The sequence below is a fragment of the Labeo rohita genome, chromosome 14 (genome assembly GCF_022985175.1).
Source record: "Labeo rohita strain BAU-BD-2019 chromosome 14, IGBB_LRoh.1.0, whole genome shotgun sequence".
NCBI lineage: Eukaryota > Metazoa > Chordata > Actinopteri > Cypriniformes > Cyprinidae > Labeo > Labeo rohita.
This window is the reverse complement of record NC_066882.1, coordinates 2,959,410-2,983,037: the sequence shown is the minus strand read 5'-3', so window position 1 is coordinate 2,983,037 and position 23,628 is coordinate 2,959,410. Positions and strand designations below refer to the sequence as shown.

At 34.6% G+C, this 23,628-nt stretch overlaps 1 protein-coding gene across 1 annotated transcript; it reads right to left on the bottom strand.

Annotated features, from left to right (window-relative positions):
• Positions 1 to 38: 38 nt before the first annotated feature.
• On the bottom strand, positions 39 to 23,159 carry kif3a (kinesin family member 3A). Its single transcript, XM_051127808.1, has 17 exons — positions 23,005 to 23,159; positions 20,221 to 20,503; positions 19,975 to 20,119; positions 19,741 to 19,825; positions 18,806 to 18,911; positions 18,409 to 18,548; positions 18,129 to 18,326; positions 17,809 to 17,983; positions 15,659 to 15,757; positions 6,375 to 6,531; positions 6,076 to 6,256; positions 5,878 to 5,988; positions 5,663 to 5,788; positions 3,382 to 3,435; positions 3,221 to 3,289; positions 3,000 to 3,127; positions 39 to 679 (listed from the first exon to the last, which is right to left on the bottom strand). The coding sequence occupies exons 1-17, from the start codon at positions 23,008 to 23,010 to the stop codon at positions 631 to 633; spliced, it is 2,112 nt and encodes a 703-aa protein (XP_050983765.1). The 5' UTR covers positions 23,011 to 23,159; the 3' UTR covers positions 39 to 630.
• Positions 23,160 to 23,628: the final 469 nt, after the last annotated feature.

Here is a 23,628-nt window from a genome sequence, read left to right as displayed (position 1 = left end):
ACAACACTTCCTTGTTCCTTGTAAAATAATTTAATAATTTAAAGAGGAATACAGGACAAAAAAAAAAAAAAAAAATGTAAACATTTTTATGTAAGACTAATGGTACTACAGTGCACAATGAAAATACATTACAATTAGAGTTAACTGAGCTAATGGCACAACAGCCAGGGAAACATGGCATGCACATTCTCACTATAAAAAAAACATGAAGTAGCATAGCTTGTATACATAAAGCTAAAGCAATTGCACGCTGCCAATTGTATAAAACATTAAGATTAGATTTGTTTCTCAATAGCATATTCCCTGACGGCAAGCTCAACTTGTGGCGGATCAATAACCGGCTCATCCCAGCCATCAGTGTGAAGCAGAATATACAGTAACAGTGTTTATGTTAAAGGTGAAATGTGCCTTTTGTAGTGCTATCATTAACAGACATTTTACAGCAAACTATCCTCACCTAAACCCAGCTTTGGAGCAGCTCTGGAATTCCTGCATATTAACACATGATTTATTTTCATCTACACTTATGCCAAAGTGCCTTAATGTCACAAGAATCAGTATTTCCTAAGACATATACTGGACTGGCCTTGAAAATGCACAAAATATGGTAGTCTTTGTCAGACAAAAGGCTCACTGCAGCAGGGATTCAATCGCAGCTTCTGGTTTGGAGGAACGTTTCCTGGAACAATGCAATTGGGGAAAAACAGACATTTAGACATGCAAATATAGGTCTGTGTATCATTAAGATGATTGAAAGAAGTTTGCAAATTCAGTTCGTAATTGCTGAAATTGCACAAATGTGACAGTAATGACATTTATAATGTTACCAAAGATTTCGGTTTCAAATAAATATATGAAGAGTTCAGATGCAAAACCAGCTAAAAGCCACCTTGGTCAAAAATGAGATAATGAGACATGAGATAATGCTCCTGACACATAGTATACATCCATCAAATACTTTTACTTTAAACTTGTTAAATTACAGACTCAGCCCAAACTGAAGTACCAGTACTTACATAGAAACATATACAAAGTAGCTAGAATGAAATGCTAATTTTAAAGAAATACAGGATTTAGAGGCTTTTGCATCTGAACTCTTATATATATATATATATATATATATATATATATACACACAGTGCTGTGCAAAAGTCTTAGGCCACTAGTATTTTCATCAACTAAAAAATGGTTTAAAGTCAGTTAAAGTCAGTCTGTTGCTGTAGTGTGTCAGTAAGAAATATCAGTTTACATTTCTAAACATTCATTTTGCTTAAACATTCATTTCAATCCAGTCTGTCTTAAGAAACAGAAAAAACGGAGACAGACTAAATCCAGAAGAACTGTGGCAACATCTCCAAGATGCTTTAAGAAACCTATACCTACAAAGCTACAGTACTGTTAAAATTTTTAGGCAGTTAGGCACAAAAATGAGGATGCTGTCAAAAACAGTGTCATAAATAGATTTTCTTTATCAATGAACTTCTATTAACTAAAATAAATCAGCATTTGATGTGACCATCCTTTGCATTTAAAGCAGCTTTTGCCCTAGGTGCACCTGTGTTTTTCAGGTAGCTGTGCAGGTAGGTTACTTGAAACATCTTGGAGATGCTGCCACAGTTCTTCTGGATTTAGTCTGTCTCAGTTTTTCTGTCTCTTCATGTCATTCCAGAGACAGACTGGATGATGGTGTTTTGGAGCACTGGCTTTTGTCAGACTACTTGTGCAAACAAAAATCTCACTAGATTATTACAATTAATGGCAAATGTTAGGAACTGATATTTTTACTGACACACTACAGCAAAAGATAGAAATAACTTACTTTAAATCATTTTTAGCTGGAGAAAATACTAGTGGCCTAAGACTTTTGCACAGTACTGCGTGTATATATATATATATATATATATATATATATATATATATATATATATGTGTGTGTGTGTGTGTGTGTGTGTGTGTGTGTGTGTGTGTGTGTGTGTGTGTGTAGTTCCACAAAAGTGTGTAAAAAAAGTTATGCTTTTGTGGGAATCAGCGCTTTTTGACATTGATAATAATCAGAAACATTTCTTGAGTAGCATATCAGCATATTAAAATGATGTCTGAAGGATCACGTAACACTGAAGACTGGAGTAATGATGCTGATAATTCAGTTTTGCATCACAGAAATATATTCACAATTTATAATATATTCACAGAAAATGGGTTTTCAGTATTTATATTTATTTAAAATATATGCACATAAATGCAGTCTTGGTGAGCAAAAGAGACTTCAAATACAAAAACAAGTTCGTGAAAATTAGGAAAAAAGTGCAATTGTGCACAGAAATGCGGAGATGTTTGACTTCGGATCACGTATGTAACTCCATGCCTTACAGAGACATGCTTTATTATTAAATTAAATAACAAACAAAAATTATTAAGGTTTCTGAATTACTTTTCTATAACTATATCACAATACATAATTACGGACACAGAATATTGTGATATATGCTTATAATATGTGACCCTGGATCACAAAACCAGTCATAAGGGTCAATTTTTCAAAAATAAATAAGCTTTCTATTGATGTATGGTTTGTTAGGATAGGACAATATTTGTTCGAGATACAACTATTTGAAAACCTGGAATCTGAGGGTGCAAAAAAAAAAAAAAAAATAAAAAAATCAAACTATTGAGAAAACTTCCTTTAAAGGTGTCCAAATAAAGTTCTTAACAATGTATATTACTAATCAAAAAAATACAGTAGGAATTTTACAAAATATCTTCATGGAACATGATCTGTACTTAATTTCCTAATGATTTTTGGCATAAAAGAAAAATCAATAATTGTGACCCATACGATGTATTTTTGGCTATTGCTGCAAATATACACCAGCAACTTAAGACTGGTTTTGTGGTCCAGGCTCACATATGCTTTCAGCAATTACAGAGTATACCTTTAAACAACATCACAACAAAGGCGTGAACCAAGTCCAAAAATAAAATAGAGCATCACACCTCACCTACGACCGGTTTTAGGCCTGGACTTTCCACTTTTTGATGTCCGAGGCCTTTCTAGCTTCATTAGGGACTGTCTCATGCTCTCCTCAGTGTAGGCCAGATACACATGGGACAGGTCCACTTCAAACGGCTGGATCACAAAAGAGGAACAGAGGACAGAAATTAAATGAAAAGGGAGCAGCACGCATCACGTGTGCCTCATTTGATCAGAACGGACGCTTACATCTTTTTCTTTCTTGTCCGACACAGGTGTCTGTTTTCTCATGTTGTTGCCAGTGTAGGCCACACATTTCTAAAAAACAGCAAACAGATCAGCTGTATTACATATATTTATTGCGCCCAAACATATCATGCCAGATCTAATGAAATGTTAAAGAAGCTCACCAGCTGCCATTCGCCAATGTCCTCATTCCAGTGCACATAGTTCTCAATCATCTCCTGTACATAACACAAACAGAAAATATATCATTTGCACATTTTCAACTGAAACGCTGAGATTAATATTAAGTGAAATTCATGTTAAACCCTGGGAGCAAATAAGCAAAGCTAGTTAATACAGCTCATTATTCCAGTTTGAGACATTCGACCCTTAAAGGGAAAGTTAACTCAAAATGACAATTCTGGATCCAGACCTGTGTGTGTTTCTTTATTCTGCAGAAAATATCTATATTTTAAACAGCTTTGGGTAATCACTGATTTTCACTGTACTTACCAAAAAGAAAAAGAACAACACTTAATATCTTCTGTGTTTTCACAGATCAAAGTGTGTTATACGGGCTTGGAACGACATCAAGAGGTTAAATGATACAGAAGATTCATTTTTGGAGTGAACTAGCTCTTTAAGACTTTCTGTACAGTTAATTTGCCAGCTCAGTTTTGACATTTACACCATCTATTGTGCAAGTGCAGCATTTCACACTTTATTATCAGCAAAAATATCAGACTAATCAAATCCTGAGAAGTGGGGAATAAGCAAAAAATGATTTGCATGCTTGCATGAAATGCTGCATCCTGAAGCGCTGTGTCAGTGCAGGAGAAGCAAGAAACAATACTTCCGTTATTAAAACAGGTTAAATTAACGTAACCGTAAAATTTTTTAAAAGATCTTTTGAAGACAAAGTAAAGAAAATCTAAAGAATTCATTTAAGGGAACACGATACATCAATATGTTATCTTAATGTAAATGTCCTGGAAGAAGAAAAGGAGTTTTATCAGCAACAGTTCTATGTTTAAAAACAGTTCTAATCAATATCCATTACTTTCAAATTAATTTAAAAAACGTAAGGCTTGAATAGCTTTGCTACCAACCATTATAATATGGAAATAACTTTTACTGTATCTTCTGATCACACTGCAACAAATAATGTTCTTCTTCTGTATTTTTGTATCGTTTTGCAATGCAAATGTCTGAAGATTCATAAATCAAGATAAATTTACTTGGAGCAAAATAATATACGATAAGACATCTCATTTTCTGTGAAATTAATCACAGGGTATATGCAGAATTGTTACGCTCAAATTTAAGACTTTTTAAAACCTTTTTTAAGACCTACACAAATAAAATTAATACCATGTGACCCCTGGACCACAAAAACCAGTCATAAGAGTCCATTTTTTACAACTGAGATCTATACATCAACAGGATAGGACAATATTTGGCCGAGATACACCATTTGAAAATCTGGAATCTGAGGGTGCAAAAAAAATAATAATAATAATAATAATAATAATTATATATATATATATAAATACTAAGAAAGTCGCCTTTAAAGTTGTCCAAATGCAGTTTTTAGCAATGCATATTACTAATCAAAAATTAAGTTTTGATATATTTACTGTAGGAAATTTACAAAATATCTTCATGGAACATGATCTTAATATCCTAATGATTTTTGTCATATAAAGAAAATTGATCATTTTGACCCACACAATGTATTTTTGGCTATTGCTACAAATATACTGTGCTACTTAAGACTGGTTTTGTGGTCAAGGGTCACATACAAGCAGGTAGGACAACATCTTTTATAAAATGATCGCATTTCATTTGATTTTATTCCATTTTACAAGTGAAAAGTATCAATTATCATTCATTTAAACACTTGAATATATTTTACTGTCTTAATTGCTTAGATTTTTATAATGCTTTATCCTCTTGTCAGTCCACCAGTTCACATTTACAACTTTTTTTTCCCACTTTGGTCAATTTGGAACAAAAAACAGCAGACGGGCTTATTGAAAATGCTAATTCATTCGCTGCCAGCAGGTGGCGCTTTCGGAGTGGCAAAAATATATGGGTTTTCCCGGTAAAGCCGGCAGAAACCCTCTAAATTGTAAATTAGAAACTAAGTAAGACATTTAAGACTTCTTAGAAAAATATGATATTCTCCTAAGTAGTCAAAGACTAAATTTAGGACAAATATTTTAACTTGATTAAAAACATTTAAACAGAACAAAACTATTTTCTCTGTGGAGTAGCACATAATATGCTCATGTCAGACAAAGACTTTTGACATATGGGCCACTTGACATTTCCTGTGATCTAGAAAAGGGTGGTTTAATGAAGCTGAAGTATGAGATCTTTATCAACAACAGCATGTTTTGATCACTAGATTACATTTAGCTATTGTAAACTTTTGACTGCTAGTGTATAAGCATAAACGAAAACCTGATATTCCTGAGGAATGAAGTTATCAATGATGAGCATCTGTAGACGCAGCTCTCTGCTCAGCTGCCGGATGTTTTCCAGCAGACCTTCGATCTCTCTGTGATGCTCTTGCTGCAAATCAGCCATCTGAAACACAACAGACGTTCTTCAGTAAAAAGTTCAGTGGTATAACTAACTGTAATAACTGTGCTATTTGAAAGCACATGAAATTGCACCTCAGATTTGGCTGCCATCAACATGGTCCACACTTTCTTCAGTTTCTTGGTCTTGCCTTGAGCCTCTTCCTGTAAACTGGTGTATTTCTCCTCGATATCCAAGCGCTCTTGCTGTTTTTTGAAATTTGCAAACATGAATCTTTATGTAATGATAAAATACAAGAATACCTAGTCAAGCATGAATCTGCTCATCTCTACCTCCTTTTCTTCCAGTTCTCTTCGGAGCTGCTCGGCCCTCTTCCTCCTCTCCTCCAGTTCATTGTTGGATTCTTCCAGAAGCTTCTCTTGCTCCTCGGCTTTAGCCAGTAAATCAACTCCACCAACAATAACCCTCTTCTCCAGAGCAGACAGCTTCTCGAGTAACAAATGATGCTCTTGTCTGAGATACAGGAAACAACACAAAGCATGACACTATTGTACTCCTACACTTGTTCTATTCACATTTGTGCTGCTAGGTTTAGAGATCATAGTTTTGGTAGACAGATTCAATGACTCACTGTGCTTTGAGAAGGTCTTTCTCTCGTTTCTCAAGCTCTGCACGAGCTTTGTTCCTCTCTTCCTCTTCCATGTCCAGTTTGGCCTCCAGTGCTTTCCGTTCTTCTTCGATCTTAGCTTGCATCTCCACCATCTTGTCAGGAGACACCTTCTTCCTCCCTTAGCATGACACAGATACAAAAACAGATGAAACGTCAGAAGAAGCATTTAGAAACTCTTGTGCATTATGTAAGCGCATGGCAACAGGAGAAATAACGTTAGCAGCAATCTCTTACCCCACTGAAATACATCCCAGTTTTTCCATACGCTGGTGACAAGGCACCATAAAAATATTACATTAATATTTCCACACTATTTGATATTCAGTTCTGGGTAGATTACTTAACAGATTACAAATTACATGATGAAAATTGTAGTTCGTAAGTAATCTGGATTACACATTTTAGGTAATGTAGTCTGATTACTTTTTGATTACTTTTGACCTAACATGGCCAAAGTTTTCCAGGTTTTAAATATTTTTGTCCAGACTTCCAAAATTAATAATCAGTAAAGGTCATTGCATATGACGAAGACATATTTCACAGCTATGCATCAGCAATCTCAATTATAGATTCATTTAGAAAATAAAATGCCACAAAAAAATAATAACTGGAATGAATCAAAAAATTCAACATAATTTACTGCTATTGTGTGAATACTACGTAATAATGTAATCCTTAAAAAGTAACTGTAATCTGATTATGAGTATTTTAAAATGTAATCTAATTACAGGTACTTAATGTTTGGAATCAGATTATGTAATCCAGGTTACTTGTAATCAGTTACTAACCACAAACTCAGTTACTAACCACAAACCCAGACATTTTTCACATGAGGTGTCCAAAGATGGATAGCATTGTGACTTATTGCTGGGTGAATCTCACAAAGGACATGTTTGGGTCTTATTTATCGAAAATCAATGATATTTTGCGTTTAGAAAATAGAGATTAGTATCACAAACATATGACATTTGGATCATTCTATGGAAATGTCCATTTTTCTGTCTCTAGCCTTTACAGAAATGTTACACTTAAAGAACACTTTAGGATTACAATTTCTTTGTATTTTTAAATAAAACAATGTGTTATTCGAACAATTACATCCTCGAGCCATTAATGTGCCACTATTTGTTTTTTAATTAATTATATAGCATTCCAAGCACCACAAAACCGCTCATCCCCACAGCCATGTACAAAAGTGCTTTATTTTGAGGTCAAAAATGTTTTTTCTACCATTTAAAATACAATCTATTCATACCTATCAAATATGATGTAAATGGCATAAAAAAACTAAACAAATCTTATAAAATGTATAATAAAAGTAGTGGTCCCCTGGAGTTGTCACTGCTGTTACCGTTTAACAAACATATTTTAAAAATAAAAATCACACTGATGACATCACTTGACTTCTTCCTATTTCATAAAGATCTATGAAAAAAGGCCCATGTTAAGTCCACTCGCTCTTTTCAGTAATCAGAAATTTTCTCATTTATCTCATGATTTCATATGATGTTTTTAGTTAAAGTCACTGGTATGACCTACCTTATTGTTAGGGATTTGGAAAAAAAAAAAAAAAAAAAAAAACTAGAATACTAATGGATTAAACTACTTAATTTAGTGAGTATACCATGATTGACAACATGTGGTTTGATACCTTGCAGCAGCCATTTTGTAAAATGTACTTTTAATGAAAATTGTCACTGGTGTTACCTTCCTAATTGGTAAGAACAGTGAAGATCAGTATATAAAGTATTACGCATGTCACTGCTGATTCATTGTGTCACTGGTGTTTTTTCTGTCACTCTGACTACATGTGCGGGGGGGGATCTAGAAATAATATGTGACCCTGGACCACAAAACCAGTCTTAATTCGCTGGGGTTTATTTGTAGCAATAGCCAAAAATACATTGTATGGGTCAAAATTATTGATTTTTCTTTTATGGCAAAAATCATTAGGAAATTAAGTAAAGATCATGTTCCATGAAGATATTTTGTAAAATTCCTACTGTAAATGTATGAAAACTTAATTTTTGATTAGTCATATACATAGTTAAGAACACTATTTGAAGAGCTTTAAAGGCGATTTTCTCAATATTTTTTATTTTTTTGCACCCTCAGATTCCTGATTTTTAAATGGTTGTATCTCGGCCAAATATTGTCCTATCATAACAAACCATACATCAATGGTTTTGTGATCCAGGGTCACATATTTTATAAAAACCTTTAATATTGCCAAAGAAGGTAACGCCAGTGAGAAAAAAAAAATGGTACATGTGGTCTTTAAATAATTGCAACAAAAAAGACTTAAAACAAAAAATATTAAGCTGTTATTTATATGTATTTATAAAGTCAAAATGTGGTCTGAATTTTAAATCATAAAAAAAGATCTACATTTTAATATCTTGCCATAGGAAAAGTGGACATTTATGTAGAATGACCCATTTACTGGTGGCAGCAATAAATGTCAATAGATTTTACTCATCCTCAGTGTTACTTAATCATTGAGGCGCTAATACAGGGACTTTTTGTCAGCTGAATCTCTTCGTCCCTTGACTTGAAGTTAATATTTCAACAATTTAACAACACATTTGCATATTCATGATTCTCCAATGTAGGTTACTGATGACATGATGTGCAGGTAAACAAATGAAATATCTTTTTAGAAAGCGTTTTGTTTTGATTTCACAAATATATGTTATAAGTTTTACCTTTCATTCTTGGGTTTCTATCAACTCACCAATCTTAGTTTAAGAAACCCTATGAAAATACAGTGCTCAGGCTTTCTGTCTCACCCAGCTTGATTTATCTGAATAATCTTCTATTTGTTTCTGATTTTAATTTATTTTAAAATGAAAACAGATAATTTGGCAGGTTTCATTTTTAATGGTCAGCAAGAAGCTTTAATGCTGTCAGCGCATTTGTGACCAAGGCAGAATCAGTAAAATAAAATGCCAAACTATGCTCTAATGAGCTTGAAGATCATTTTTCATAAGATGGGTGCATAATGTGCATAAAAGACAACCGATGTATCTGTCAATTAGACACATTAGAGATCTAACATAATCCACTGTCAGTGATTGAATTAAAGGTGCAGTATGTAATATTAACAGCTACCGGGGTACAGTTACTGCAGTCCAAATTAAAAATAATGGAGAGAGTTGTTTCTCCCACTCACATGGGTTGCCAGATTGAGGACACGCAACAGAAACGAGTGCAATTGACAATAAAAGGCAACCAGCAATATGAGTTGATTTATTCACGTTTAATATTCTTCTGATCATAGAGCTTTTTAGGTGGATGCTGAGGTATTTGAGGTCAGGTAGAATCTGTGATATCTGACCTAGTTTGTTTTCTGACTTCTATGGCTGCAATATGCTGTTTCCACCAACTGGCAACCCAGGGTGTCAAAATACTACTGGTTATATTGGCAGTGGGCAGAGTCACACAAAAAAAAAAAAAAAAAGACATTCTGACACGGAACACACATTTCAAACACCTGAATTTAAAGACAGATTTTTTGTTCTGTCTGACCATCTCATTTGTGGGACAGTGAAACTCAGAGTAACACAAAGCACATTTCTAGAGTCTGGAGGTGACTGGAGGTTGGGCTGATGAGGAGATTGTAACACCAACCTCTCGGGTCTTGAATTTAGAGCAGAGAAGTCACATGGCCAGCACGTTGCACAAGAAGAGAGAAAACAGAAGCACATATCATCTCATCATCTAAATGTCTTTTAACGAGGAGTCAGGTTTGCAGTTTGGGTCTGTGTGAAATAAGACCGCAGTCACTGATCATTAGGCTGATGCAGAAGGAAACTGTGAGATGCACCCGAAAGGAAGATGATAAACATGAAGTAATCAGATGCTAGTTTCACTGAAAGAGGTGATGCCTGTAAACCATTTTTAGAGTTCCTGTCGGAAGAAGTGATGTCCTATATTCAGCTTCTGCTGTGTCACCGAGTGCCACTACCCACTGATTCAAGTTATTACACATCTGTTTTATGCTAATTAAAACGACGGCCTGACTGCTGCATAATTTCATTTGTATTGTTTATTAAAAGTTATTAGAAGCTGGGTAGATTTTATGATTAGCAGTGGGTGCCGCGTCAGAGCTTAAGCATTGATTAAGTTTTTTGAAAATTAATTTCATTAATATGCATCAGACAGTGGGGGCTGAGAATACTGTTCAAAAGTTTGAGGTCCAAATGTAATATTACAAATTAATGCTTCCGTTCATCATGAATGCATTAAACTGATCAAAAGTAAGATTTAAGGTATATAAGGTATATAATGGAAGAGTTCATTTATTTAAGTAATTCAACTCAAATAAATTCAGTGCACACAGACTGAAGTAGTTTAAGGCTTTGGTTCTTTTAATTGTGATGATTTTGGCTCACATTTAACAAAAACCCACCAATTCACTATCTCAATAAATTAGAATACTTCATAAGACCAATAAACATTAGGGGCTCCTTTTGCTTTAATTTCTGCCTCAATTCGGTGTGACATGGAGGTGATCAGTCTGTGGCACTGCTGAACTGGTATGGAAGCCCAGGTTTCTTTGACAGTGGCCTTCAGCCCATCTGCATTTTTTGGTCTCTTGTTTCTCAATTTCCTCTTGAAGTCTGGTGAGTTTGCTGACCAGTCAAGCACACCAACACCATGGTCATTTAACCAACTTTAGGTGCTTTTGGCAGTGTGGGCAGGTGCCAAATCCTGCTGAAAAATGAAATCAGCATCTTTAAAAAGCTGGTCAGCAGAAGGAAATTTCTTGGTAAACGGGTGCAGTGACTTTGGTTTTCAAAAAACACAGTGGACCAACACCAGCAGAAGACATTGCACCCCAAATCATCACAGACTGTGGAAACTTAACACTGGACTTCAAGCAACTTGGGCTATGAGCTTCTCCACCCTTCCTCCAGACTCTAGGACCTTGGTTTCCAAATGAAATACAAAACTTGCTCTCATCTGAAAAGAGGACTTTGGGCCACTGGGCAACAGTCCATTTCTTCTTCTCCTTAGCCCAGGTAAGACACCTCTGACGTCGCCTGTGGTTCAGGAGTGGCTTAACAAGAGGAATACGACAACTGTAGCCAAATTCCTTGACACGTCTGTGTGTGGTGGCTCTTGATGCCTTGACCCCAGCCTCAGTCCATTCCTTGTGAAGTTCACCCAAATTCTTGAATTGATTTTGCTTGACAAGCCTCTCAAGGCTGCGGTTTTCTCGGTTGGTTGTGCATCTTTTTCTTTCATACTCTTTCCTTCCACTCAACTATCTGTTAACATGCTTGGATGCAGCACTCTGTGAACAGCCAGCTTTTTTGGCAGTGAATGTTTGTGGCTTACCCTCCTTGTGAAGGGTGTCAAAGATTGTCTTCTGGACAACTGTCAGATCAGCAGTCTTCCCCATGATTGTGTAGCCTAGTGAACCAAACTGAGAGACCATTTTGAAGGCTCAGGAAACCTTTGCAGGTGTTTTGAGTTGATTAGCTGATTGGCATGTCACCATATTCTAATTTGTTGAGATAGTGAATTGGTGGGTTTTTGTTAAATATGAGCCAAAATCATCACAATTAAAAGAACAAAAGACTTAAACTACTTCAGTCTGTGTGCACTGAATTTATTTAATACACAAGTTTCACAATTTGAGTTGAAATACTGAAATAAATGAACTTTTCCACGGCATTCTAATTTATTGAGATGCACCTGTGTGTATTTAATATAAAATATTAAATAAATGCTGTTCATCTGAACTACTTATTTAATCAAAAAACCCTGAAGACTACTGAAAATTATGTTTTCAACATAACAAAAAAAAAAGTTTTTAACATTGATACTAATCAGAAATGTTTCTTGAGCACTTGAGCAGCAAATCAGCATATTTAGGGCCCTGTGAAATCTGTTTCATATTTTCTCAAATTCTGATTTTTTTTCCTCCAAAATTTTTCTGGATTCCGTTTTTTTTCTATTTCAATTTTTCTGGACTCTTTATTAAATGGTTAAAATGGTTAAATTATGAAACTTACATCAATTTATTAAAATTTTAATGTTTAAAGTCCTACATATTAGAATAATTTCTGAAGGATCATGTGACACTAAAGACTAGAGTAATGATGCTGAAAATTCAGCTTTGATCACAGCAATCAGTTAATTGTAACATATAATCTCATTACAGTGTTTAGATTAATCAGATGTCACATTGGTGACCCACACTGGTTTTGTCACTGACCCCAAACTTTTGAATGGCAGTGTACATTTACATGATGATTGGAGTGTGCTGATGTCTGGGTGCAAGAGGGATTGTGTATTTGGGAAAGACGGTGATTAAGGGAGCACAAGAGGTAGGAATGATTGACAATATCCATGTGCTGCTCCCACTCACTAGTCTGGGATCTCTCCTCAAAGTGCTGCGCTAAGTAACAGGCAGAGTCTGAACTACTGCCGCCACTGTCTGCAAGAGAGAGAGAGACTGAAAGACCAACAACTAACTGCACCACAACGATCAGAGAGAGAGAGAGAGATACAGAGAAAAACCGAGATACAGAGAAAGAGACCAAAAGCGCCATTTACAGATGTGAGGTTTTGATATGTTATTTACAAAATCTTTGCATGGGTCAGCAACAAAAAGGGGTTTTCAAGCATTAAAACAATAATAGTTTAATACAGCTTTAAAATGTTTCCCTTGCACATTAGAATGTGTCCTGTTTAATTTCGTTTTTTTTTCTGAGCAAAAAACAATGATTATCAAACATTTTTTTTACTATGATTTATAGAAGACACCCACTAAGATGTCATTCATTTACCAAACAAAAATCTGTCAGGCTTACTTAGAACAAGATCATTCGACGACATTAAAAGACTCTGTACGTCTGTACGGTAGAACGCAAAATGGGATTAAATGCATAAAGGATATTTGTATTATTTAACATATTTAATTATTGCTGCAGATTTGTGTCAGGAATACTGAATCTGCTTTTTTTTGTGAGTGAGATGAATTAATGCATGTTCACATTTATTCTAGAACTAAAATAACATCTTTCTCCTGATTTCTGTCAACATGAGAACAGGAGAGCTTCAGTCAATAAATGGGAAAAAAAAAAGTAAGCGACATTACTTAATTGAAAAGGTAACTCAGATATTTTCTTGTAAAAATCTGTCACTGCACTAGTAGATTACTAAATCTGATTACATAATGGGGATGTCACAATTCTCAATATAATATCAAACCGTTCGGTACAACATCCACTGTTCAAAATGCACTTGTGAATTGCAGTTTTTCGGTTTTGCACATAAACGTCCTTGTTTTATTTCTGTCGGAATTTGCTGTATGTGTGCCCACAATTTCACGTGCTGAGATGAGGAAACGCTTCCCCGCTTATATTTGAAAAAGCAACACGCAGAGCATCTTCCATTCTAATGACATGCAATGATAAGCCTTTTAAACCTGTTATCCAACAAAAGAGTTATAAAAACAAAAGTTAGAAAAAAACATTATAACTTCTTTTAATTCACAACATCAGTCGAGTGTTTGAAAAAACTTCATTATGTGATCTGATGTGGATTCTTATCACAGAATGAGGCGGACAATAAATTCTATACTCATATTCAATGTATGTCGATTAGCAATGGCTTATGAAAAATACACAAGATGGCTTGAAGAACACAGATAAACCATATATTATTGCAGACGAGTGTTTATTGTCCTTACATTTCATCATTCAAAACGTTTAATGTTATATCTTGTTTATATCCATATTAGAGAAGCTGGAACGGAACGTCATCAGTGATATCTCTTTGACGCATATGTGGATTTTCTGCACGAGGGCGCCCTCTGGCGTCCAGTATGAATGAAACCCATTCTATTTTGCGTAAAAATCGAAAAAAATAAGACATACTAAACCACGCTTTTTCCCAGAGTAAAGAGGTTTAATACTTTAATTTGTTGCAAAAAACAAAAAAAAACACTGAAGTGGCATAATATCAGAACCGAACCGTGGTTTAAAACTTAGATACGTATTGAACCCTGGACTAACTGTATTGTTGCATCCCTATTACATAACTCACGTTACTTGCAATGTGTTACTCCCAACACTGTTCATTATCATTTTAAATCTTTACCAATGCTATTAAACCTATCCTTCAAACTTTCCTTCTTCCTTTTCCTATCCTTCTAGGTTTTACTCATTTGTCAGCAAGACATTTTTAATCATTTAAAATATAGTGAAATTTAGTACAATCACTAATTTTATCTAATTTGATATTTTATGTTCACAAAAGTTATTTGAAACACTAAAGTAGACATTTTACTTGCATGTAACGTGTAACATGCGTTCTATGTATATAAAATCACTTTTGTACATTTATTTTGATGCAGACACCTTCTCTTTGGCCCATATTCATAATTTTGTCCACTGTGTATACTTTATTACTGTTTTATACAAGATTTATTTTTTATTGTTTTCTTATTATTGTTATATATCATTTAATTGCCTTAATTCCTATGCACGTATGTCTTTTTTCTGCATTTGTCACCAAGCCAAATCCCTTGTGTGTGTAAACACACTGCCAATAAAGCTCTTTCTGATTCTGAAATCCTGGAAAGTGAAAGGCTACAAGATTGGATGACTCTCAAACAATGTTGAAGAACACGATTCTCAGGTTTAACACACTCTTGTGGAGCTTACGAAGGTGCTGTCATTAAAGCAAAAGGAGGTAAAATTCCAATTCAGGCCGATAATATTTTATGATGACAAAACAATTGCATAAACTTGCACTTACACTGTTGGACTGGACGTGGGCACAGAGACACACTAAAGAGAGTCATTGCCAGGCATTTACTGTTTGCGTTGTTGACGCACAACGAAACTACATTTGTTTGATCTGATGGTCTAGACAAGTAAACCAAAGCCACATTGTTTCTTCCTCCGCTGATACTCTGATATCCAGCAATTGAAACCTATATGACGTCAGGGTACCTGCTGCCCATCTGATGCTTTATAGCTTTTAATTTCAAAGGTTTTTATAAATAATCCTGAATAAAAGTTTAACATCTTGATTTTGCACGATTAAACCACATTATCCAATGAGCTCAAAGACAAAAAACAACACAAAATGTTCCTAACTCTCCTTATTTGAAGCAAATCTTGAGGTTAAAAGCCAAAACCACAGTCCGCATCATCTTTCTTAAGAGTCCTCTGTGACTAATGTTGCCTAGTCATGAAATGGGAAAGATGAGGGCAGACTCATACCTCTTCGTTTCCTGCGTCTCTCACCGCCATCTCCGACTTCGTCTTCACCGTCATCCATGTCATCTGATCCGCTGCCATCAGAACCAGAGATCTCCTCACCTTAACAGTAATAAAGCATAGTTTAGGATTGTGTCTTGGTACTAAAACCCTAGATGGTTTCCTGCTTAGACTGAACTGTACAGACAGTAGCTGCACCTAGCAAAAAAAAAAAAAAAAAGATTGAGGGCCAGATGTTTTTTGTTTTTTGAAAGAAATTATACTTCTGTTCATCAAGAATGCATTAAATTGATCAAAAGCGAGAGTAAAGATATATGAAGAGCTCTTTTCCAAAACGCGATAAATGCCATTTTTTACAAAATTGAGTTCCTGCCAAAATCAGTATTGTATCTGGTTGTTATTGAAAAGGTTTTTAAGGTTTTACTAACTGCAAAATGCGATACATCCGCTCAACCAATCACAGCGCAGCATGTCACGCATTGTTAACAGTAAAGGCGGCGCTTTGAATACACCCCGCATCCTAGTTTTCAACGTTGAGTAATGTATCACAGACATATCTGACGAATTCTTTCATAAACAAAGTATAGAGAGAGTGTAAATAAGACATTCACTGAGCAGTGTAGAGAGTTTCGTTGATTATAATTTTGTGAGATCGCAATGAACTAAGATGAGTGACAGCTTTTAATGATTTTAAGGGATTTTGCTCTATTTCATCTTCAAAAATAGTTTGACACAAAGTCACAACTGAGCCGCTGCGCATCTCCATTCAAACACAGCGGTGTTTCGTTTACGAATGAACGTGCATTTTCTATTAAGTCAATTAAATGTTAAAATATAATATCAAATAAATATATATCAAATAAATGCTGTTCTTCTTAACTGCTTATTTATCAAAGAATCCTGAAAAGCACTGAAAGTTATGTTTTCAACATAAAAACATTGATAATATTCAGATATTCAGTAATATTATTCAGTAATAATATTCAATAATACTCAGTTTTTAACATTGATAATAATCAGATAATAATAATCAGAAATGTTTCTTGAGCAGCAAATCAGCATACTAGAATGATTTCTGAAGGATCATGTGACTCTGAAGACTGGAGCAATGATGTTGAAATTTCAGTTTTGATCAAAGGAATCACATTTTAACATTATAACTGAATGCATTTCACTATATTACTGTTTTTAAAGTGCTTTGATTAATTAGATGGTCTTACCATTTGATCAAATTCTTATGCCAAATTATGTGCAATTAAAGTTAATAAATGTCTTCACAATATTAGTTTATTCAAAATAACACAGAAAACATACACTACCATTCAAATGTTTGGGGTCAGTAAGACTTTTTTTTTTTGCGCAAGAAATTAATACTTTTATTCAAGAATGGTGCATTAAAATGATCAAAACTAACAGGGAAGACATTTATAGTTATACAACAGATTTTAAAGCACCACAACCATTTTTTTTAATAATCAGAAAGTTTCTTGCAAAGTAAATCAGTATATTAGATTTATTTCTGAAGGATCATGTGACACTAAAGACTGTAGTAATGATGCTGAAAATTCAGCTTTAATGAATAAATTTCATTTTAAAGCATGTTCCAAAAATAAAATATTTTAAATTGTAATAATATTTTACAATATTACTTTTTTATTGCACTTTTCATTAAATAAATGCAGCCCTGGTGACCATAAGAGGGTTCTTTCAAAAACTTAAAAATAAAAAATAAAAACACAAGTCAACCCCAAACTTCTGAACAGCAGTATCTCTTTTTTTTTTTTTTTTTAAAACTGAAAACATAATTATTTTTAACTACATATTTTTAACTACTACTTCACTTCTCACATTCAAACATTAATTATACTTCTGTAAGATTGAAATTATGATTTCTCTGATAAAAAAAAAAAAAAGATCAAACAAATAATATATATAGATATACATTTTGTAATCCAGATATGACAAATCGTCAAAATGCTTAGATCTCAACTAAAATATTAAGATATCATTTTACTAACACTGACCATTAGAAGGAAGATTCTTATGTAGTCAAATTGCAGCACTCTAGGTGTTACACCAGAGACAGTGAGTCACATCCTGTCACTTTATCAAACCCTGACAAAGACATGACACACCTAAAACTGATGATGTACCTTCTTCCAGTTTTTTCTTGAGCTCTTCGATTTCCTTCTGAAATTGGCGCAACAGTGCGTCCTTGGGGTCTTCATTAATCCTCGCCTTATTCTTGATGTTTTTGGCACGGTTGGCATAACGAAGCGTACTGATGGTTTCATCGTAATTGTAATCTGCTGGGCCGATGTTTGCACACTGCAAAATAAGTGTGTGACAAAACAGAATTATACTGTGTGCAGTACTTTCACTGAGCTTGGATTCATTAACACAGATATTTAATCAACAGTAGGGATACTACACAAGCCAAGGCTTGTATCTGTGTGCACGCCGACTACCCTACCATCATGGTTTTGGAGTTTCCTCCTAAAGAGTCCTGTAAGAGTCGGGTGAGTTTTGAATTCCTGTAGGGCACGTGGGTGCTTTTCCCATCCACCAGTGCAGAGATAACATTTCCCAGGGTGGACAGGGACAGGTTGATTTTTGTGGCCTCTTTAAGACGTTGACCCGTGGCGCCCGTTTTCCCTTGTCTTTCAGATCCCTGAGCAACAAAACATCCCCTTTAGTAATGGAAAGAAAACCAAGTTAATGTAAAGTTCATTCACATGACGTGGACCGCTTACCGCAAGATCGACCAAGTGTAGCTTTCCCATGCGCACGTGTTGATTTCCATCTATGCCCTTCTCGCTGCACTCGATAGTTATGGTGAAGATGGCATGGGAGCGAGAGCTGTGCTCGTTCATATTAGTCGCACCCACAGAACCTGAGCAAGGACAAATGAAGACAAGCGCAAATGCTGGCTATCTTTAGAGCTTCCTGTCTATATAGCACCAAACCCACCGCTTAAGTACTGCACTAATATTCTTGCTCTGGTCAACATGTAATTAGTCATTAAAATAACTGATTAGAAATAGAGCAGTCATCCGCGCTCATGACAAAACATGACACATTCAGGATGCATTTTAAAGACTTTACTGATCTAACTTTGCACGCCCTATAAAATAATTCAAATATACTCACGGTTTTTGTGTCCAAGGGTCATAATCCGGTCCATATCGTCAGCATTGTTGACCACATATCCAGAAAGATCCTTGATGTAAACTCCTACATCAGGTCTCTCCTTGACCTATATTTTGAGTTTAGTATTCATCATTTGCAGAATTTGCCTTTACAATTCCACATTCAAGTTGCACAACAAATGATATTGCGTTATTTTAATAATTTAAGCTTTAGTTACGTCAGACTTCCTCAATTACACTGAAACTAAATGAAGTGTTAAAGGGTTATTTGTTTGGGGTCAGTTTGGGGTCACACATACATATTCACACAATATATTCACACAGAAAAGAGTTTTTTTTTTTAATTGGAATAATATTTCACACTTTTTCTAAATAAATAAATGCAGCCTTTGTAAAGAATAATATTAGAAACTTTAAAAACAAACGTAGTGTTATGTTGATATTTATATAATGCATAAAAACATTTTTTTAAAAATCCCCAAATTTTGAATGCTTCTGTATGTTGTTGTTTTTATATAAAGCAGTGTTTGCCAACACTGACTGGGGAGAAAAATCTGCACTAAAATCTGAATTAGACTATATCAAATAAGGTAAATATGGTCAGATGTGACAACAGAGATAAAAGAGCTATATTCCAATTTGTAGCTGAAAGCATTATCACATGATAATCAAATCCAGAAAAAAATGTAATAAGCAGTGCCTCAAAGAGTGTGTAAAATGCAGAATTCTTTGAATGATCAAATTCTGTTTGATGCATTTAAATTCCACAGGAACTGGTGCAATTTTTCTGTAGAATTCTGTGGGTGCAGATATCATGCGGATGTATGCATTAGTCAAACGCATCATGACCTATATTGGAGCGCTTGGTTAATGACACACCTAATAAGTGCGGTGATGGGGAACTTTCACATATGCTGCAATGTGTTGGTTTCTCACCTCCAGCCTCTGCATCTGGTCCTTTCCCAACAGGTCTCTCACCTCCTCATTGTATATTTCCAAATACGAAACTCTTACCAGAAACCTGCCAGATAGCACACGTCGACAGGGTTTATCTTAACACTCTGATAACTTTGAAAAGGCGTATCATGAAAAAGAATGACAAATCATAAGAATCTTCATAATGAATCATAATGAAGCAGCACAGCACTCAGAAACAATCCCCATTCTCACCTGGTGTCTCCTTCTGCTTTTGCAATGTGACCAAATATATGAGCAAATGAATTTGGAATGATTCCTCTGAGTTCAGGCACTGCCCTGACACCCTCCATAGTGAACGTCTTTCCTGTGCCTGTCTGGCCGTATGCAAATATGGTTCCTAAAAAAAAAAAAAAACAATTATTCAAATTACAGCCAAACAGATAGAAATTTGAAATATATGCAACAAATCTTTCTATTGTTCTATTGTCTTTGACTTACCATTGTAACCCTCTAATACTGAGTCAATAATAGGTCGAGCTGTTAAATTATACACATCCAGCTGTTTACTGTCTGGGCCGAACACTGTGTCAAAGGTGAACGTCTTTGGCGGCTCACTAGTCATATCTAGCTTGTTCACAGTAATCGTTCCCCGGATCTCGTCCACAGCGACGGCCTGCTTGTGACCCATCACCTTCTCCTTCTCGTTGAGGGGTCGACATCTCACCACCACCTTCACGTTATCACTCACCTCCACCTTCTCTGGTTTATCCAGCTTATTACTCTGTACAAACAAAGGCAGTCAGACATAAAAATATAACATTTTGTAATGATTTCGTAAAATCTAAACTGTGACTAAAATTATTTTTTATACAAATTATGACTGTCCTTTAGTCGTGGCAGAATTTCTTACAATTTTGTCCTTAAATACACTATGCTTTTGAACAGTAAGATTTTTTATGTTTTTTCAAGAAAAAACATAGTAAAAAAATTGAAATATTTTTACTGTTTAAAATAACTGCTCTCTATTTGAATATATTTTAAAATGTAATTTATTCCTGTGATCAAATCTACATTTTCAGCATCATTACTCCAGTCTTCAGTGTCACATGATCCTTCAGAAATCATTCTAATATGCTGATTTCCTGTTCAAGAAACATTTTGGTCCCACTTTATATTAAGTGGCCTTAACTACAGTGTACTTACATCAAAAAATAAGTACAATGTGCTTAATGTGGTCATATTGTATTGCAAAACACTTTTGCTGCTATTGAGGTGGGATATGGGAGAGGTTTGGTGGTATGGGTAGGTTTAAGGGTGGGTTAAGGTGTAAGGGATGGGTTAACAGTGTAATTATAAATGTAATTACAGAAATTAATTAAAGATGTAATTACATGCGGGTATTTTTTTTTTAAATCTAAGTACAATGTAAATACATGTATGTACACAATAAGTGCATTGTATCAAATGAATAATTTCAGTGTAGATACATTTGTAAGTATAGAAACTAATGCTTTTATTTAGCAAGGATGCATTAAATTGATCAAAAGTGATGATAAAGACAGTTATAATGTTACAAAAGATTTCTATTTCAATTAAATGCTGTTCTGAACTTTTGATTCATCAAAAAAAAAAAATGGTGAAAAAAATCTACTGTAACTAGCTGTTTTCAATATCATAATAATAATAAATATTTTTTGAGCAGCAAATCGGAATAGTAGAATGATTTCTGAAGGATCATGCGACTGGAATAACGATGCTAAAAATCCAGCATTGAAATCGCAGAAATAAATTACATTTTAAAATATATTCAAATAGAAAGCCATTATTTTAAATAGTAAAAATATTTCAAAATTTTACTGTTTTTGTTGTACTTAGGATTAAATAACTGCAGCCTCTGTGAACATAAGAGACTTCTTAAAAAAAAAAACATTAAAAATCTTACTATTCAAAAACTTTTGACTGGTAATGTATGTTTACAATCAGTGTCAGTTAAGAGCAAATGAGTGAAATATTTAATGCAGTATGATTATTGTCAACACCAGTTAACCTTTGTTAAATGAGATGTGTGCAAAATATGTGACCCTGGACCACAAAACCAGTCTTAAGTCGCTGGGGTTTATTTGTAGCAATAGCCAAAAATACATTGTATGGGTCAAAATTATTGATTTTTCTTTTATGGCAAAAATCATTAGGAAATTAAGTAAAGATCATGTTCCATTAAGATATTTTGTAAAATTCCTACTGTAAATGTATGCAAACTTAATTTTTGATTAGTAATATACACTGTTAAGAACATTATTTGAAGAACTTTAAAGATTTTCTCAATATTTAGATTTTTTTGCACCCTCAGATTCCTGATTTTTAAATAGTTGTATCTCGGCCAAATATTGTCCTGCCCTAACAAACTATACATCAATGAAAAGCTTATTTATTCAGCTTTCATATGATGAATAAATCTCAATTTTGAAAAAAATGACCCTTAAGACTGGTTTTGTGATCCAGGGTCACATATGTCTAAATATTATTTGGGATACTCCAGAAATGTTTTTAGAAAAACAAATGACAGATATCTTCTGCTGTGCATGCATGTCTATTGCTAGACATTGTTACAAGACAAATAGAATGAACTAATGAAACTATTATTGCTTGTTTATGTTGTTAAAGTCACAGAACACTGTTCTAAAGCTGCTTATAAATAAACAAACATCAAATTATAGCTTTTTAAAGTCTGAGCTATGGGTTATTAATGGGTAACCTTTATTGTAAAGGTCGAATGGATGTTGAATGTATTTGATAGGTGGGGTTGATGTAACTCGACGCTGTTGCTAAGCAGCGGATATGACCGCTCGGCCTGTATCAAGCTAACAGCTAAATCAACAAACAATAGAAAAAACAATTATTTTTATACGCAGAACATAACTACTTATCTGTTCTAAGCGGTTTTAACATCATTTCTCATTAATCTCCATAAACATGAGTCGATGAGCGATCACAACATCGTTAAATCCCCACCTGAGCTTGCTATGAAGCTAATAATTAGCAGGAAGCTAGCGGGATGTGCACAAAAAGCGCTGTTCATTAAAAAGACAAAATGATCGCATAATAATTAAATGCATCATAGAATTGAACATTAAGGGTAAACGAGCGACTGTCAAATAACAGTCTGTGAAATGGATGTCTGCATGAGATTCCGGTTGCAAAGCAAAGGAATGACGGGAAGGTGGGGCATAAAAACATACACATTACACAGCGATAAATGAAGATACGAGATTGTAATCTTACCGGCATTTTCAAATGCGGATATAAAGCTCTTTATTAAGACCTAAATAAAGGAGTTTCCGTCTGGAATGATAATCGATGAGCTCATTCGGGTGGGTGATGTATTTTTTCAGCTCAAGCGACCATCCCAACCTGCCCGGCGCTGCGGTAACTGCGCATGCGCGGAAATGCGCCCGGGTATTATTTACATATCTATGGACGGAACTGGGCAATAACTGATTCCATGTCATCTGAATTATGTAATCAGATTGCAAAAATTAAGTATTTGTAATTAAAGTTACATTTTAAAATACTTGTAATCAGACTACAGTTAGGCCTACGTTTTATTGATTACATGATTACATATTATTCACACAGTAGCAACGTTTATTGATTGTTTCTAATTCCTCTTTTTTATCTTTTAAATTTTCCTTTCTAAAACAGTCTACCGCTTGTATACACTCAGAAAGTCTAATTTAGCATTTGACCAATGGATTTACAAAAATCGTTTCACGTTTAAGAAGTGTCTCAACATTGCATCTCTGATGACCCTGGTGAAAAAACCAGCAAATGCTGGTTAGGTAGGTTTTGATGCTGGTTTAAGCTGTTCCTTTGCTGGTTCATGCTGGTCCTTGACCAGCAACATGA

Bases quoted from the DNA above. Each gene is read 5' to 3' on its own strand.
- kif3a (XM_051127808.1), bottom strand. The intron at 18,327-18,408 runs GTAAGCGGTCCA...TTTGTTGCTCAG, and splicing joins TACACTTGGTCGATCTTGCG to GGATCTGAAAGACAAGGGAA. The intron at 6,257-6,374 runs GTGAGTCATTGA...CCTGTATCTCAG, and splicing joins AAAGACCTTCTCAAAGCACA to ACAAGAGCATCATTTGTTAC.